Here is a 15994-nt window from a genome sequence, read left to right as displayed (position 1 = left end):
CGTAACAGAGGGTAAATGGTTTGAACACATCACACCAGCCCTTAAATCCCTTAACTGGCCTCCTAATGAAGGTAGATGTATTTACAAGTCTGCATGCATCACACACAAATCCCTTCACACACATCTCCACAACTACCTAAACAGCAAACTCTTAAAAGCAGGAAGAGCCAGAACCCTGAGAAGCTTTAACTCACTTCTACTCATCCCCCCGAAATTGAAAAAGAAAACCCACCCAGTCCCAAGCTTTTTCGGGTAATGTACCCAGGTTGTAGAACGCACTCCGGATTAATCAGATGCAACCCTATTTCTCCTGCTTCAAAAGGTACTTGAAACTCCATCTCCTCAACAAATACTTTACCGACAAAGCCAACTGAACCAGGCTCCGATACCCAGTTGAGACTCCTTACCATCTAGACCATCAGAGAGGGGTGGTCTTTTTGATTGTTTCACCTACCTAAGCTATCACTTGACTCACCCCTCTAATGTATTCGTTCCTAAAATGTTTATTGTTATGCATACTTCCCCATGTATCCTTATACCATGTTTTTCACCACTCTATTTCAGTCATGTTGTAAAGCGCTCTGATACCCATGGGTCTAGCTGGTGCTTTATAAAACTTCTTTTTAAAAAAAGCGAAGTCATGGAGCGTGTTTTTCATCATCTGAATTACTTAAATCGCCAATGATATTTGAATTTAGGTCCATATATCCCATATACATACACACTTCTGTTGAAAAGAGATTTTTCGTTATGCTATTTACTGTGGCGCTGTTTGAATCCATACAAAACGGCACAAAATAAAAGTTCATCCACTTTGTTTTATTCATGGGAAGTTTCATGCAGATCCATCAAGCGGAAGACAAAAAAAGGGAGATCCCTTAAAAGGCATTTCTCATTTTACTTTACATCATATTCTTTGCTTTTCAATACAGCGCTGAACGGAATTACACCTAACTTGGCATGAAAGTAGAACTTTACTCAAGTAAGTGCCTTGGCTTGGTTTCGTGTAAATCTGTAAAGGCCTTTTTGACTCATTATTTTTTAATTTGTTAAATTTGTGCAGAATTATCAGTTGAGTGCACGTTTAAAAGATGGGGTCAATAAAGTGTCAATTTGTTAATAACGGTAACATCGTTTGACAAATCAACATGAACGTTGGCAGACTTGTAGCATGATTTGTCTTCTTTTGGTGTGGCAAGTCTCAAGCAGATACCTCAAGAGGGAGAGAAGTTAAAAGGGGTCTAAAAACGTTTTCATGTGCTAACAATGTTGATGCTCTTTAATAATAATAATAATCCACATTTGTAAAGCGCACAATCACCCGTTAGGGTCTCTAGGCGCTTGGGGGCCGTCGGGAAGATTAAGCAAGCTATTGCCCAAAGTCGCATGGTGCTGGGCTGACCTGCCGCCGGAGCCGGGGATCGAACCCTGATCCCCAGATTCCAGCGTCAGTCGCCCTGGCCGCGGCGCCACACCTCTCTCTGCCTAGTTGAGGAATCTCTTGCTGATCAACAAAGGGGCAAAGCTAAAGGGAGTTTAAAAAGTAATCGTTTTTCTAATAATTTTGGCAGAGTTATACGAATCGGCAGACACTGCCCATATTTAGCTTATTCTTGATATTTTGAGTTTCAAGCACATTCTTCTAGGAGGGAACCCTTTATGGCAGTGGTAAAAAAACTAGCCTTTCCCATATTAACTCCCATTGGAATCTTTGCTCGCCACTCTATAAAAAAAAATGTAATGGAACAGAATTAGAACAACCTTGGTATGAAACTAAAACTTTATTCAGTGAAGTGCTTATGCTTGGTGTGGTGTAAATCTGCTCAGTCGTTTTTTTTTAGAAATATTCTGTTGCGGGTATGGAGGTTACATTTTAGAAATGCCTGAACTGTTAATTTGCTAAATTCTGGGAACCTGATTTCGCATACCTAAAAATTAAATCATAAAATAAAATACTTCAGTTTATTTGGACAATGGTGCATTTCTCCCATCGTCCATTTGGTTCCACAAATCAAAAGTAGAGACTGAGGAACCAAAGCAGTCTGAATGGCAAGACTCGGCAGTCCTGGTCAATGAAAACACACAATAGTCTTGACACTGGAATTCATGGTCATTGATTTTTTGTTTTTCAACTTCAAGAGATTGTTTCTGAAAAGCATAAAAGAATGCTGAGCAGGGTCAAAGAAACATGGTACCCTGCTTGGCATTTAACTCAGCCCACAGAGCTACACCAGTGATGTACTATAGTCAGAGAGATCCCCATCAAGGACCTAAGTCTGACTTTGCCTTTGGGGTTCAAGGAGGATTTTAAGGTCAGGGAGGAAGGGTCAGGCAGGTCTCTGTGTTCCAGGGATGAAGGCTGGTAACTTGTATTCTCAGCTGCGGTACAACAGTGTTCCTAGAACTGAAGGTTAGTTAATTTCTCTGGCTAGTTAAATTATAATATCTTATGCAATTAATGGTATGGACACCAATAAATAATAATTAAGAAATTCCAACACCTAATGGCTTTCACAAATAAACTTTATATTGAAAGAAAATTTATGTTCATCTGACTCATGACAGATTTCTCTTTTTTTATCTTAGACAATCTTTGAAGGTTTAATGCTTGGAGCTGTATCAGCGTAAGTCACTGTGTATCTGTGACTCTGAAAATCTTTCAGTTATTCACAATCTCTTTACTAATAACTGTTTAACTTTGCTTCTAGTCTCTTTGAAGCCGATGCAGTGATGTGGGCAGTTGGAGCAACAGCTTTTGTCACTTTAGGCCTGTCACTGTTTGCCTTTCAGACAAAGGTAAGTACTGTTTCTTGATTGTGAAATTTATATCACAGCAGTATGCAAATGTGTATAACACCATTGCTGATTCCTTTTACTAACTATATGATAAAACTGAATTTTGCAAAGTTATTAAATTGAATTCTCTATAAATATGATGGTTATTTCATTAGTGAAAATGTGCACATGTAGCTCATTGGTACTGCATTCAGCTCATATAACTGGTACCCATGTAGTGTGTAATTGGCAAATGAGCAATTTATTATAGTATGATAATAAGCAATACGTATCAAACCATCAACTATTAATCCACTGTTTAATTCTGATATCCAGAATCCATTAAGTGTCTCATTATGAGTTGCCTGGAGTTTAGAACTGGAATGGGAAGAAAACTGGGGACCATGGATTACTGGCTTCTTTACTGTAAATTACCCACAAGTATGTTTCTGCTCAGATTTACCATCTGCTCTAAACTGGTTGATAATCTGAGCAGGGAGTCCATGGTGGGTTGCTTACTGGGGGCAGTCAGGTAGTCTTTCTGAGCTAGGAATCTTTGGTGGGTTGAGTGCTGGAGCAGTGGATCGGGATGGTGTAGATGGGCTGTGCAGGTTGGAACTGTTGTGCTGAGTGTGCAGTGCTCCCTTGCTGCTGAGGGAAGGATTTGGTGGCAGGTGTTTTTGTCAATGGGGGAACGAATCCCAAGCCACTAGGAATTGGAATCTGGAGCGAATACTGTCCTTAGTAGCACAGGTATGCCCAGACATGGATCCTGTGCACACTGTGCCACTGGAACCAAACCATCTACTGGGGCCCCTGAACACCAGAGAATATGAGCTGAGCAGACTTCAGCTGTTGGGTCAAGGGTGGAATATCCATCCCGAGGTGGCACAGAGCTTCTTCGGTCAGTGGGCCGTGGCCTTGCTAAATCTATGTGAGCCCTGGAGTTGTTTCTACAGAGGTCTTTACAGGACGCATTCTGCCAGCAATGGGACAGTTGTCTCCAGTCCATGTTCCTGCTGCTGCCTTTCTTGCCTCAAGTTCTGAGGAATTTTATATTAGGCTGGGGGCATGTCATCTTAGTATCCTTGGACTGGGCCTAGAGAGTGCTGTACCCAGAGCACATGAGCCTGACCATTTGCCTTCTGATAGAAGTACCACTTTGGAAGGCCCTCCTATCTCAGCGACAAAGGATACGGCCCTTCCCCTGAATGTCTGCAATCTACTCATCCATGTGTAGTCATTGAACAGCAGCAGCTGATTTCTTTTGACTTACTGCTTGAGGTGATAGACGTTGTGTTCACAGGCAGACGTCCCTTCTCGAAATCCATTTATGCTGAGGCTGGAAAAAGTTAGGAGCCTGGTATGAGATTCATAATCTTGATTGTCAGCCGACCAAAATCTCATGTGTCACAGTTCGTTATTTTCATTGGCCCAGCAAGGCCTGGTAGTGGCCTTAATTTAAGGATACTTATTAGCTCTTTCGGTCTTTTTGTATGCCCAATTAATCTTCTTTGTTTAAAACACCTGTTGGTACGTGCGTTCTGAGGGACCTGACTCATTGCCCCAAAACCATTTGTCATGCCACATTAGAATGTAAATCTGGTGCTCACGTTCCATATGTGCACTTATTCAAGTCAGTTGCACTTTTGCCTTGTCCGACTTCGGGCACTTAAAATGTTGTTATCGGGGTGGCCTCTTTTTGCTGTGTGAGCGAACCACAGCCACTCTCAATAGATTCGCCATACACCACTCAGACTGCTTTCCTGCCTAGGGTAGTATTGCTCTTCCAGATCAGTCACTCTTCTATCATCTCTCGCTCCGCCACAGTCCTTGAAAGAGGAAGAAAAGCTCCATCCGCTTAATTCTTAAGAGGGTCGGAATTTCTAAATTGACTGCACGCAATAAACTATCTCGTAGACGATCAGCACTTTGTAGGTTTGCAAAAGGAGACTCTCTTGAGATGAATTGTCCTTTGCAATAAACTGTTCTACACTCAGGCTAAGACAAAACCTCTTGAAGGACTAAGGACTTTTTCTACTAAGTGGCCAGTGCCAATATGACGGCATTGGCAGAGGGATGCTGGTTCTGGTCATCTGCTAGGCTGTGACATGGACGTCAGTACACATGTCCACAAAGCACTACTGCTTTGACAAGTGCAGTTCGAGGGGGATTTACCTGCTTGCTCCTGCAAGACTTTATGATCTGAGTCCACTCCTCAGACTTCCACCTTTGAGATATGCTGAAGTGGTATCTATCCTAAAGGTGAGGATTCTGCAATTAGAAGTATCCATCTGAAGAAAAAGTTACTTACCTATGGCAATTCTCTTTCTGAAATTATCAGATACCCCAGACTCTCCTCAGACACTCTCAGCTAAGCCATTGGCATCTGTAGAATGCCCTGAAAGACGTCTTATACCATTTTTTGTGACTAAACACAATCTGGGATTCCGCTGTAAACAACTGGTGACTACAATGTTAGTCCTTTTCTGCTAAACATGCATGCTAATTCATTATCAAAGACTCGAGAAATGGCTACTGTTGTTTCTGACACCAACAACAATTAGCAGTGAGTCTGAACAAAAGCCAATCTAATCATGTACCCAAATAAGCAAAATAGGAAGAAAGGGAAAAGTTAACAATTGGAACGAGTTCCCATCAGTCCACCATCGAGACCGCCCTTCATCATCTGGGATCTCTTGTACAAATCAAGGTTTTTTGGAAACCACTGCTGACCTGGCAGATGATATAGCCAAGTCAATGGGTATCCCAAATACTGTACCACAGAAGTGAATATGGTGTGTCTAGTGGGGAACTGAATAGCAGTGCTTAAGAAATGTGTAAGTGAAAAAGAAGAGAGAAAAAGGCTCTAAAATTAGGTAGTGATCGGGGAAACAGAACAGCTTTAATATGCACCCTCCCACTCCTAAGTCAATAAAAACAGTGCAATAGTAGTGTAACAAATAACTACTTAAAAAGATATAAGGTCGACATGTTTCTGCAGTTACTGGAGCCTATGGGTCTCCTGCTGCTTCCTCAGGACCATTAGTGCTACTGCTATGTAAAAAACCATATCACCTGATAAGTGTATGTGTACTCGTCTTCCCGTCCTGGACAGAAAATGAGAAAATATATATATGGGTAAATGAAGAAAGGAACAGTGTAAAATTAAACAATCGATAACAGGCACTCTTATGCCTACGTTATGATGTTATTTTAGTAATTCTCCACAGGCCATTAAACAATATATAATGACCTATGTTTAGGCAATCATAGTTTTTCACAATTCACAAATTTAAATTCACTCACCCACTTGCTGGGAAGGAAAAGCCCCACCTCACCTGGCACCAGCTCAGGTAGTGGGTGCACCGCACTACAGAAAAAACAAGAGAGATACACTTATCAGGTGATATGGTTTCAATTTTTACATAGCAGTAGCACTAATGGTCCTGAGGAAGCAGCAGGAGACCCATAGGCTCCAGTAACTGCAGAAACATGTCGACCTTATATCTTTTTTAGTAGTTATTTGTTACACTACTATTGCACTGTTTTTATTGACTTAGGAGTGGGAGGGTGCATATTAAAGCTGTTCTGTTTCCCCGATCACTACCTAATTTTAGAGCCTTTTTCTCTCTTCTTTTTCACTTACACATTTCTTAAGCAGTGCTATTCAGTTCCCCACTAGACACACCATATTCACTTCTGTGGTACAGTATTTGGGATACCCATTGACTTGGCTATATCATCTGCCAGGTCAGCAGTGGTTTCCAAAAAACCTTGATTTGTACAAAAGATCCCAGATGATGAAGGGCGGTCTCGATGGTGGACTGATGGGAACTCGTTCCAATTGTTAACTTTTCCCTTTCTTCCTATTTTGCTTATTTGGGTACATGATTAGATTGGCTTTTGTTCAGACTCACTGCTAATTGTTGTTGGTGTCATCTCTAGTCAGGGGGTTTAGCAGTCAGGGTCTTGAAACATTCCCCTGGGACCTTCTTTTGTGTGTAGTTGTACTGTTGTTTCTGATCATAAAGATTTGTGACTTTTATAATGTTTTACAAAAGCTTTGCACTTTATTGAAATGGGAGAGTTTTAATTAATAGTTGAAACATGTATAGTCCACTTATCGGCATTAACTAATAGGCCAAAACTAATTTCCCAATTTTGAGAACACTGCTTGCCTGGTCCTAAGGAACTAGCCCCTGGTCATCTTCCACTTTCTCAGAATAATATCCAAATTCTTTGGTATCACTGACACATTCAGCCAACTGCAAATACAATGACTAAGTGCCATAGTTTGACTCGTTGGCTCATAACAAAAAGATTTACCTACATTCTTGTTTACAGGACCGTCTGATAGGACTTTGGACCAAAGATTGCTCACCTTAAAATATTTACCGGGGGAGGAGCCTACCTGTCGACCAAGATGGCCGCGTAGGAGCTCGGCTCCGCCGGCCTCTTTTCCCAGCCACACTATCCTGAGGGCTCTTTCGGGTCCGAGCCCTGCTTCCGCGTTTGGGAGCCGAAGCGACGCCCATCGCTGCAGGAGCGGGCCCTCCACGTCGCCCGGCGGCAGAGATACGGGGCTCGGCGGAGTACGGCCTACCCCATTGTTGGAGCCGGGGACTCGCCTGGAGGTGGCGGCCGCCCGGAGTGCAACAACATCGGAGGCCGGCGGCTTTGGACGGCCCCGCTGCGAGTAGGGGAGGGGCGGGCCGAGCATGGGGGGCCCTGAAGTAGGAGATTTCGCCTACCTGGACCCGTGAATTACGGGGAATTACTGACTGCGGGTGGCCGGGACACTCGGAGACGGCGGTGAACACTGTCGGGTCGCCACTGGCGATTGGCGGACTGGTCGGTCCGGCTATTGAGAGACTCTTTTGCCCGCCTGGCACTAATGGACAGTAGGGATTGATGCTGGGTGTAGGTGAAGTGGAGGGGATTACCCAGTAGTCAAATTGAGTGGGGGCCAGCGCTGGAAAAATATCGTCTCTGTGCGCCTTGCCTAGCCGTCGTACGCATCGTAGGCGCTTGAGGAGACATAGTAGAGGCTGTCCATGTCTGGAGCTGCGATGCAGATACGGCTTCTGGGGGGTGCACTTATCCTCCGTGTTGAGTCTGGCTCCGGGGCGGCTTGTCCGGTGGCGGCGGAGGCGGACCTGTTTTGTGGAGTGGAGTGCCCGTGCCTGGTCGGGTCCTGCGGCTGGGGGACTGCCTTGTCTCATTGGCCCTGCGGTCAGTGGCATCGATACTGGTGATTGGCGATCCGCGCCCTGTGTGCTGGAGCAAGCAGTGGCCAAGACGATTGTCCCGCCTGCCTGTTGACCGGACTACCAGATATGGGACAGTAGAGACTCCTGGAGAAGCAAGATCGCGGTGGCCGAAGCTGGTGAATGCCGGGGGAGTCGGTCACCCTGTGAATGTGATACTACTTGTGGTACCCAGTTTAAATATCCGACGCAGGCAAGTAGGGAAGCAGGATGGCGACTAAAACAGATGCTGACAGGTCTGAGCCCAGATCTTCGAAGTGGTCCAGAAATATCCAGTCCTACAAGCTGGACCGATATCCCTGCCCAAAGGGTCCCCAGTGGAATCGACGAAGACTCAGCCGGGGGGGGGGGGGGGTTGCAGCAGGTAGTCTCACTGAACCAACGCTAGCAGACCTCATGGCGGCTATCAACGGAGTCCGGGAATCCCTGGGCCAAAAGATGGAGGCCCTTGATAATAAACTCGACACGGTCACTATTGAGGTGGGGCTGATACGGGCGAGTGAGAAAGTTAAAACGCTGGAAATCAAAACGGCCAGCCTGATTGACAATGTGGCACTGCTGAAACAAGAGGTGCAGGACCTTAAGGCCTACAGAGATTTGACGGACCGTAAACTGGATGATTATGAAGGGAGGGCCAGGTGGAACAACATCCGCATTCTTGGTGTGCCAGAGAAATCAGAGGGCCAAACACCGGATCTGTTAGTCGAAGACATTGTCCTGAAACACCTCAAGCCCAAAGGTCTGAGTAACTTCTTCACGATTGAACATGCACACAGGGTGCCGGGGGACGTCCACGACCTGGGGCCCCTCCCCGCCCCATGATTGCGAGGGTCCTAAACTTCCGTGATCGAGACGCGATCCTACAGGCGGCTCGAGCGGGATCCCCATTGAGGTATGAAAACGCTACCCTCTCCTTTTTTCCGTATTTCACTCAAATGGTGCAGAAGCAGCGGCAGAGCTTTTTGTCAGTGTAGAGGAAATTGAGAGATAAGGGGCTAAAATATGCCATGATGTTTCCGTCCTGCCTCCGAGTGGAACTCAATGGTAAGGCCTGGTTCTTCGATAATCCTGAGGTGGCGTCGGACTGGTTGGAAGGTCTACACTTAAACGAGGCGGAGAGTCTGGATCGAGGTGAAACGGATGAACAATAGGAGTACGTACAATGAGGACCCCAGGACTTAAGTTGTTGTATGGTAGGGCCGGGGGCGGGGCGGGTCTGCATCTGTCCTCCTGGATATGTTTTACTAGCTTAGAGGTGATTGTGGGCCGGCCCGTTTTGAAGTAGTGACAACGAGGCTGGGACGGGGGGGGGCGGCTGGTTTTTTGGCCCTCCTTCAGTTTTCTACCTTTAGTTAGTTGTAGATTAGTGTGGGGGCAACAGGCACACTGCTAGCTGGGGATGAACATAAGCTATATGCAGGGGTGCAGGGAGGGGGGTTGGGGACTGAGAGTTGTTTTTTTTCGAATTTATGATTGTAATGTGTGCAGTTATAATTGCAATTTGTTCTCATTTTTTCTTTGCATCAGGTGAATTAGCTATGACTTACTACTACAATGTCTTCTGGTAGACAGGCATTGGGGATATCCGTGCTCAGTTGGAATGTGAATGATCTCGGGGATAAAATCAAGAGGGAGATGGTTAACCAGTTGGTCAGGAGGCACTCCCCGGATGTGGTGTTGTTGCAAGAGACGCATCTGGTTGGCAATCGCTGCATGGCCTTACATAAGGAGGGTCTAAGTTGGTGGCCCATGCCGGATTCACTACGGGATCCAGGGGGACGGGCATCCTGGTTAGGAATTCTTTCCCACTAACGATCCAATCCACTTGGACAGATAATCGGGGCAGATATATTGGCATCTCGGGGTTGTGGGAAGGGAGGCCTGTCACCTTTGTATCTGTATATGTCCCACCGGGCCTACTGACAGATACCTTCCGAGAGTTGTGTGCGATTTTCCTGACTTTCCCGGTGGGCTAATTGGTGATAGGGGGGGACTTCAATGCTGTGATGGACGGAGAGGTAGATAGGCACCCGGCCCGACTCCTGACGCCGTCCCAGAGGTGGCTACCCGACTTTTTGGAAACAACGGGGCTTACGGATGGGTGGAGACTGAGGAATCCAAGTGGGGTACATTACAGGCACACGTCTGCTGCACACCACGCCCTCTCCAGAATAGACTACGTGTTGATACCAGCGGCACAGGCGGCATCAGTCCGAGTGGTGCGACACTTGGGTAGGGGAGTATCCGATCATTCTCTGATCTGGTTCAGGGTGGAGGTGGGACAGGGGGATGCTGTTAGAATTGTCCCCATAAATGCATGGCATTTGAGAGACCCCGACACCAATAAGGAGATTATGCAGAGCACGGAAATATATTTTCACGAGAACGTGGGAACGGTCGATTCTGCGCAGTCTCTGTGGGAGGCGTACAAAACCGTTATTAGAGGGGAAGTTTTATCATTTGTCTCAGGGAAAAAGAAGAAAGGCCGGGCCGGGGTGGACAGGATGGAGACGGAGTTAACTAAGATGGAGAGAGCGATGTCCCGAGAGGGTGACTCCTGAGGGAACTCACCGACTGAAACTCCTCCAGGACGAATATAAGTCCCTGGCTAGGGAAAGGGCCAGAGCGCAGCATGCCGACACTCAGAGTAGGATATATGAACAGGGTGACAGAGCCGGAAAATTGATCGCCTGGCTGGAAAAAGGGGAGCGAGCATCTAGGTTGGTGCCAGAATTGCAAAATGAGAGCTCTGGGAGGATGACAGACCCGCAAATGATCGCGGATGAGTTCTCGGTCTATTACTGCTCAGTGTATACGTCCACGGGAATCTATACGAAGGCAGACAGCGTGGCTATGATACAGGACATTCGTATGCCTTCTTTATCGGAGGAATATTGGAAATACCTGGACTCCCCTCTCACGAATGACAAGGTAGCACAAGCAGTCAGAGGGGTCAACTCCGGGAGGGCATCGGGCCCAAACGGAATTCCCATAGAGTTGTACAAACTAAATGCGAATGTGCTGGCTCCATTTCTCCGAGCTATGTTTGTTGAGAGTAAAGAGAGGGGTCAGCTCCCTTTTGATCAGAGAGTAGCAAATATTGTAGTCATTCACAAAGATGGAAAGCCTAGGACACTGTGCTCCTCCTATCGGCCTATTTCGCTGCTTAACGCGGAACCTAAGGTGCTTGCGAAACTATTGGCTACTAGGTTGACCAAGGTCATTACCACTCTGGTTCATCCGGATCAATCGGGCTTTATGCCGCGTCGCAATACGGCTCTTAACTTACGACGGCTACATGGAATTCTAGGTGGTGCCTCGAAAATACATGTGCCGGCGGTACTGGTGTCATTGGATGCAACTATGGCCTTTGATAGGGTCGTGTGGCCCTATTTATTCGCTGTCCTGGGGAAGATGGGTGTTGGCCGTGAGTTTATAAACTGGGTCCGTCTCTTGTATGAGGGTCCCCTTGCTAGAGTTGTGAAGAATAACCGCAGGTCCGTGGACTTCTCTTTGGGTAGAGGCATGCGCCAGGGCTGTCCCCACTTCTCTTCGCCCTGGCTCTCGAGCCATTGGCTGCATGGGTCCGTTGGGACCGATCGATTAGGGGGCTGCGTTGGACGTCCGAATGGGAGGATAAGATTTCGCTCTATGCAGACGATATTTTGTTATACCTAGCCACTCCTAGGGAATCTCTGATTTGTTTCCTTGATGTCCTGGCGGTATTTGGACAGTACTCTGGCTTTGCCATTAATTGGTCAAAATCAGTGCTTTTTGTCCTCAGCGGAGATCCCCGATAATTTCGAGGTCCTGCCCATTACAGATTGAGCCAGTGAGATTCCGCTATCTTGGCATCTATGTGACATTGGACCCAAAGCTGAGATTCAACAATAATCTGGGTCCCCCTCTGGTCATACTTAGGAAAGATGTGGCCAGGTGGAGTGCGTTGCCGCTCTCCCTTCTTGGTCGGGCGGTGCTATTTAAGATGATGGCACTCCCTCGATTTTTATACGCTCTGCAAAACACGATGGACCTGGTGCCCTCCTCCTACTTTAAAGAAATTGAGTCCCTCCAAAGGCAGCTCCTGTGGGAAGGCAAACCTCGCATTGCATTCTCTAAACTCACTCTCCCCTGGTACGATGGTGGGATTGGACTGCCAGACCTGCGGAAGTACTACTGGGCCTCCCAGCTACCAGCTGTAAAGCACGCTATTTACGGGTCTCCCGCGGACCCCGGATATGCGATGGACCGTGGTCAGGTGCCGGGAGGGGACTTTACGAGGGCTCTTTATGCTAGGGCAGGCCGGTTTCCCCTGGCCGGTCCGTTGGCTCACGCAGTACAGGTGTGGCATGCGGCTACTCGACATCTTAAGTGGGACGGAAAACTCACCCTTGCAACCCCACTGTGGAACTCAGAGAGGTTGGTCAGCCTGTGGAAAACTAAAGGCTTCGACAAATGGGATCTGATTGGGATCTCGCAGATCAAGGACATTTGGGGTAAGGACACAGTCCTTGTGTTTGACGCTCTCCACAAAAAGTATCATCTACAGGAGAGTGAGCGTTATCGGTACATCCAGGTTAGGCACGCCCTTCTTACACACATCCCCAGAGGTACTACACTCCCGGAGGCCTCCCCTCTGAAGGACCGAATCCTGGATGGTCATCTCCCCGAAAAGACCATTTCCCTAATATATAAAAACTAATTAATCATATGGGGGATCCACCGGTCACCATCAGGGAACAGTGGGGCACTGATGGCTTGGAATTAGATGATGAGGACTGGAGGGAGGCAGTTTCCTTCCCGAAAGTGGTGGCCATCCAAATGAGACCCAGGCTGGTGCAATTGAAGATTCTACACCGGCCATATGTTATGGGACCTCGGCTGGTGCACATGGGCTTGGCGGAGAATGGGGAGTGCCGGAGGGGGTGTGGTGAGACTGGAACTTTCATGCATATTCTGGGGCATTGTGCAGAAATACAGGCTTATTGGGCTAGAATCTACGTAAGAATGCAAGAAGTGTTGAGTGCAGAGTTGGCACTAGAGGCCAGAAGAAGTATCCTGAATGTTTGGGAGCCCACGGACTTAAGTGCGTGTGGGAAGCAGTGGGTGACCCTGGCGTGTATGATTGCTAAGCGTAATATTACTCAGTTGTGGGGCGCTAGTCAAACGCCCCGGATCGAGAAGTGGATGGAGGACCTGGATTGGTGCATGCATAGAGAGAGGTCGGTCTATGTTGCTAGGGGCTGCCCTGTGAAATGGGGGAAGATTTGGAGAGCGTGGAATAGTTACGGGGGGATATCTGTGCCCCTCCTGTTCGAGATATAACAGTAGCGTTGGAGGCGCTGTGATCCCTAAATGTTATTCTGTATGTATTACTCTGTTATACGGAAGAGTATATTCAACAAACGTGGAAGCACTATATGTCACCTCATACTTTTTCTTTTGATTTTGTTAATAAAAAGTTTTTAAAAAATAAAATTAAAAAAATATTAGAAAAAAAATATTTCCCAGGTTTCAGACTGTATCCAGAAAATCTTGGGCAATATCTCTGCGTACCTGTAGGTGGTGTCGACCACATTAGAAGTGGCTTTGCAGCACCTATATAAGTATCACCCCGGTGCACTAACATTAGTTCCTTTCTTTCCACGCCAACAAGGCAGATTCAGAGAGTTACCTCAGTCACTTTTTGACCACTTTTTTCTGATATTTTGTCAACCCTATTTTGAGCATTTGCTCCCAGTGTACATAGGAACATGTCCTCTCCAAACTCTATGGGTTTTAAACCTTGTGTGGACTGCCACAGACAATTCCCGTTGTCGGATTCTCACTAGGTTTGCCTCTTGTGCCTGGGGACGGGACACGACTCCCAAGGCCTGCACCAAGTGCAAGTCCATGTACTTCACGACAATCTGCAAGCTGTCAGTGAAGCTCCTGGAAGGCGCAGCAGAAGAGGACTCCACGTTATTCCCATTCCTGAGGAAGAACTTAGGACCATTTCCAGAGCCATCCCCGCAGGCGCTCATCATCCCGCTCCGAGACATCCTCTTCGAACTCAGGTATGTTGAGCAAACACAAAAAGAAAAAGTCAACGCGTTCTTCGGTTCTCCCTCCCAACCGCATGCTTCGAGGCCCAACTCCCACAGTCCACCTGCAGGCGCCGCTCCATGCTTCCCAGAGTTTCCTGGGGCCAGAGAAACTACTGCTCAGTTGAAAGGAGATCTATGACACCATGCATACAATCTTTGTGACACTAACACCCTCTGATGTGACCTCGGACCCAATAGAGATGAGAGATGACCCCACTGGGTTTCCGCTGGTGGGTCTGCCTGACTCTAGGAAGGGCCTCTGGATCTACCCCCGAATAAGGATCAAAGCTGCCATTGGTGCCTCATACCCACATGTAACAAATGGCAGGAACAAAAGATTTCCGATAAAGAGCCCCTTCGCGGGTGCCCGTCAGACATTGCAGCGCCAGTCTGACAAGGAGCAGAACCCAGATGATGAATCATGACACCTAGCTCGCTGGGTGTGTGAGGGTTTTAGTTCCGAAAGGGGCATTCCCTTTTTGCCCCCTTCTCTTTCCCTTCGCTTGGTCCTTTTAATTAATTAATTATTCTTGTTTCTTTGGGGAAGTGTGTACCTTTCTTGGTCTTAAATCATGCCAGATGTCATAGGCAGGCTCTACAGTGGGATGTTAAGTCCCAGTGGGTGTAGCACCAGGGAAACACCTCCGACCTGGTCCAGATTTCAAAGTAGGCTGCTAAAGATCTGCAATGATGGCTGACGAACTGCGATCGGGTCAGCGGCAGACCCCTCTCTTGCCCACCCATAACTGATAATGGTGATCGATAAATGACTTCTTGGGTGGCTATGTGAGATAGGAGGAAATCAAAGCACTCTGGTGTCCGGCAGAGTCTCAGCTCTTTATCAACCTTCTGGAGCTGAAAGCGATCCACATGGCATTGAAAGCCTTTCTTCCATCTATCAGGTGTTCAGGGACAACACTACCATTGTGGTACAGCAACAAACAGGGTGGGTGGGGTCATGGGCCCTGTGGCAGGGGGCCTTGTGCCTCTGGACTTGGCTGGAGTGCCAGGACATTTTTCTGGTTGTAAAGCACCTGGCAGGCTCCTTGAACGCCAGGGTGGATGAACTCCCCCGTTGATGCCTTCCAGATCATGAATGACAACTATATCCCGAAGTGGCACAATGTCTCTTTCAAGAATGGGGAGATCCTTGGCTCTATCTGTTCACCACCACTGAAAATGCACAATGTCAGTACTTCAGTGCATTGGAGATTCCAAAGGTACTTTCACTCACACATAACATCTGCCTCAAGTGGTAGTGAAGACTTCTGGATGCCTTTCCGCCAATACCACTCCTGCCCCGGGTTCTCAAGATGATCATGACTGACCCGGAACAAGTTATCCTTATGACTCTGGATTGGGCAGAGAGAATATGGTATCCCAAGATTTTGAGCATGAGTATCGATCCCCTGATTAGGCTGTCCCTTTGAAAGATTCTTCTGTGGCAGCAAATGTGCAGGGTCCTGCACTCGAACGTGCGTGTGCTCCACCTTCAAGCATGGAGATTGAGCGGCGACAGTTAATGGTTTTCAGTCTTTCTCCCGAGGTCTGTTTGGCATCTTGGCAGCCAGGCAGCACTCCACTAAAACTGTATGTGCCTACCGTTGGGTTGTTTGTGGCCTGGTGTCTCACACGTCATGTGGAACCCCTTTCATCACCTCTGTTGGAGGTGTTGCTGTTTGTTCTATCTTTAGCCGGGCAAGGCCTTGCAAAGGCACTGTTGAAGATTATCTGTTGGCAATTTCGGCTTTCCTGTGTTTGCCAGTTCAACCCTCTCTGTTCACGTCACCTGTTGTGATGCGTTTTTTGAAAAGTTTGCAGCATTAATCCCTCCTACCCATTCCATGAGGCCCCTAGAGTACC

General features: G+C 47.2%; 1 protein-coding gene across 1 annotated transcript in view; it reads left to right on the top strand.

Annotated features, from left to right (window-relative positions):
• Positions 1-15994, top strand: part of LOC144784694 (protein lifeguard 1-like) — a 306155-nt gene that overhangs the window by 193177 nt on the left and 96984 nt on the right. The window contains exons 6-7 of the mRNA XM_078663646.1: positions 2587-2624; positions 2709-2796. Of these exons, the coding sequence (XP_078519772.1) occupies positions 2587-2624; positions 2709-2796 (126 nt within the window). The remainder of the gene's footprint in view (positions 1-2586; positions 2625-2708; positions 2797-15994) is intronic.

The sequence above is a fragment of the Lissotriton helveticus genome, chromosome 10, assembly GCF_964261635.1.
Source record: "Lissotriton helveticus chromosome 10, aLisHel1.1, whole genome shotgun sequence".
Classification (NCBI taxonomy): domain Eukaryota; kingdom Metazoa; phylum Chordata; class Amphibia; order Caudata; family Salamandridae; genus Lissotriton; species Lissotriton helveticus.
Note: the sequence above shows the minus strand (reverse complement) of the source record. Positions and strands in the feature narration are given on the sequence as shown.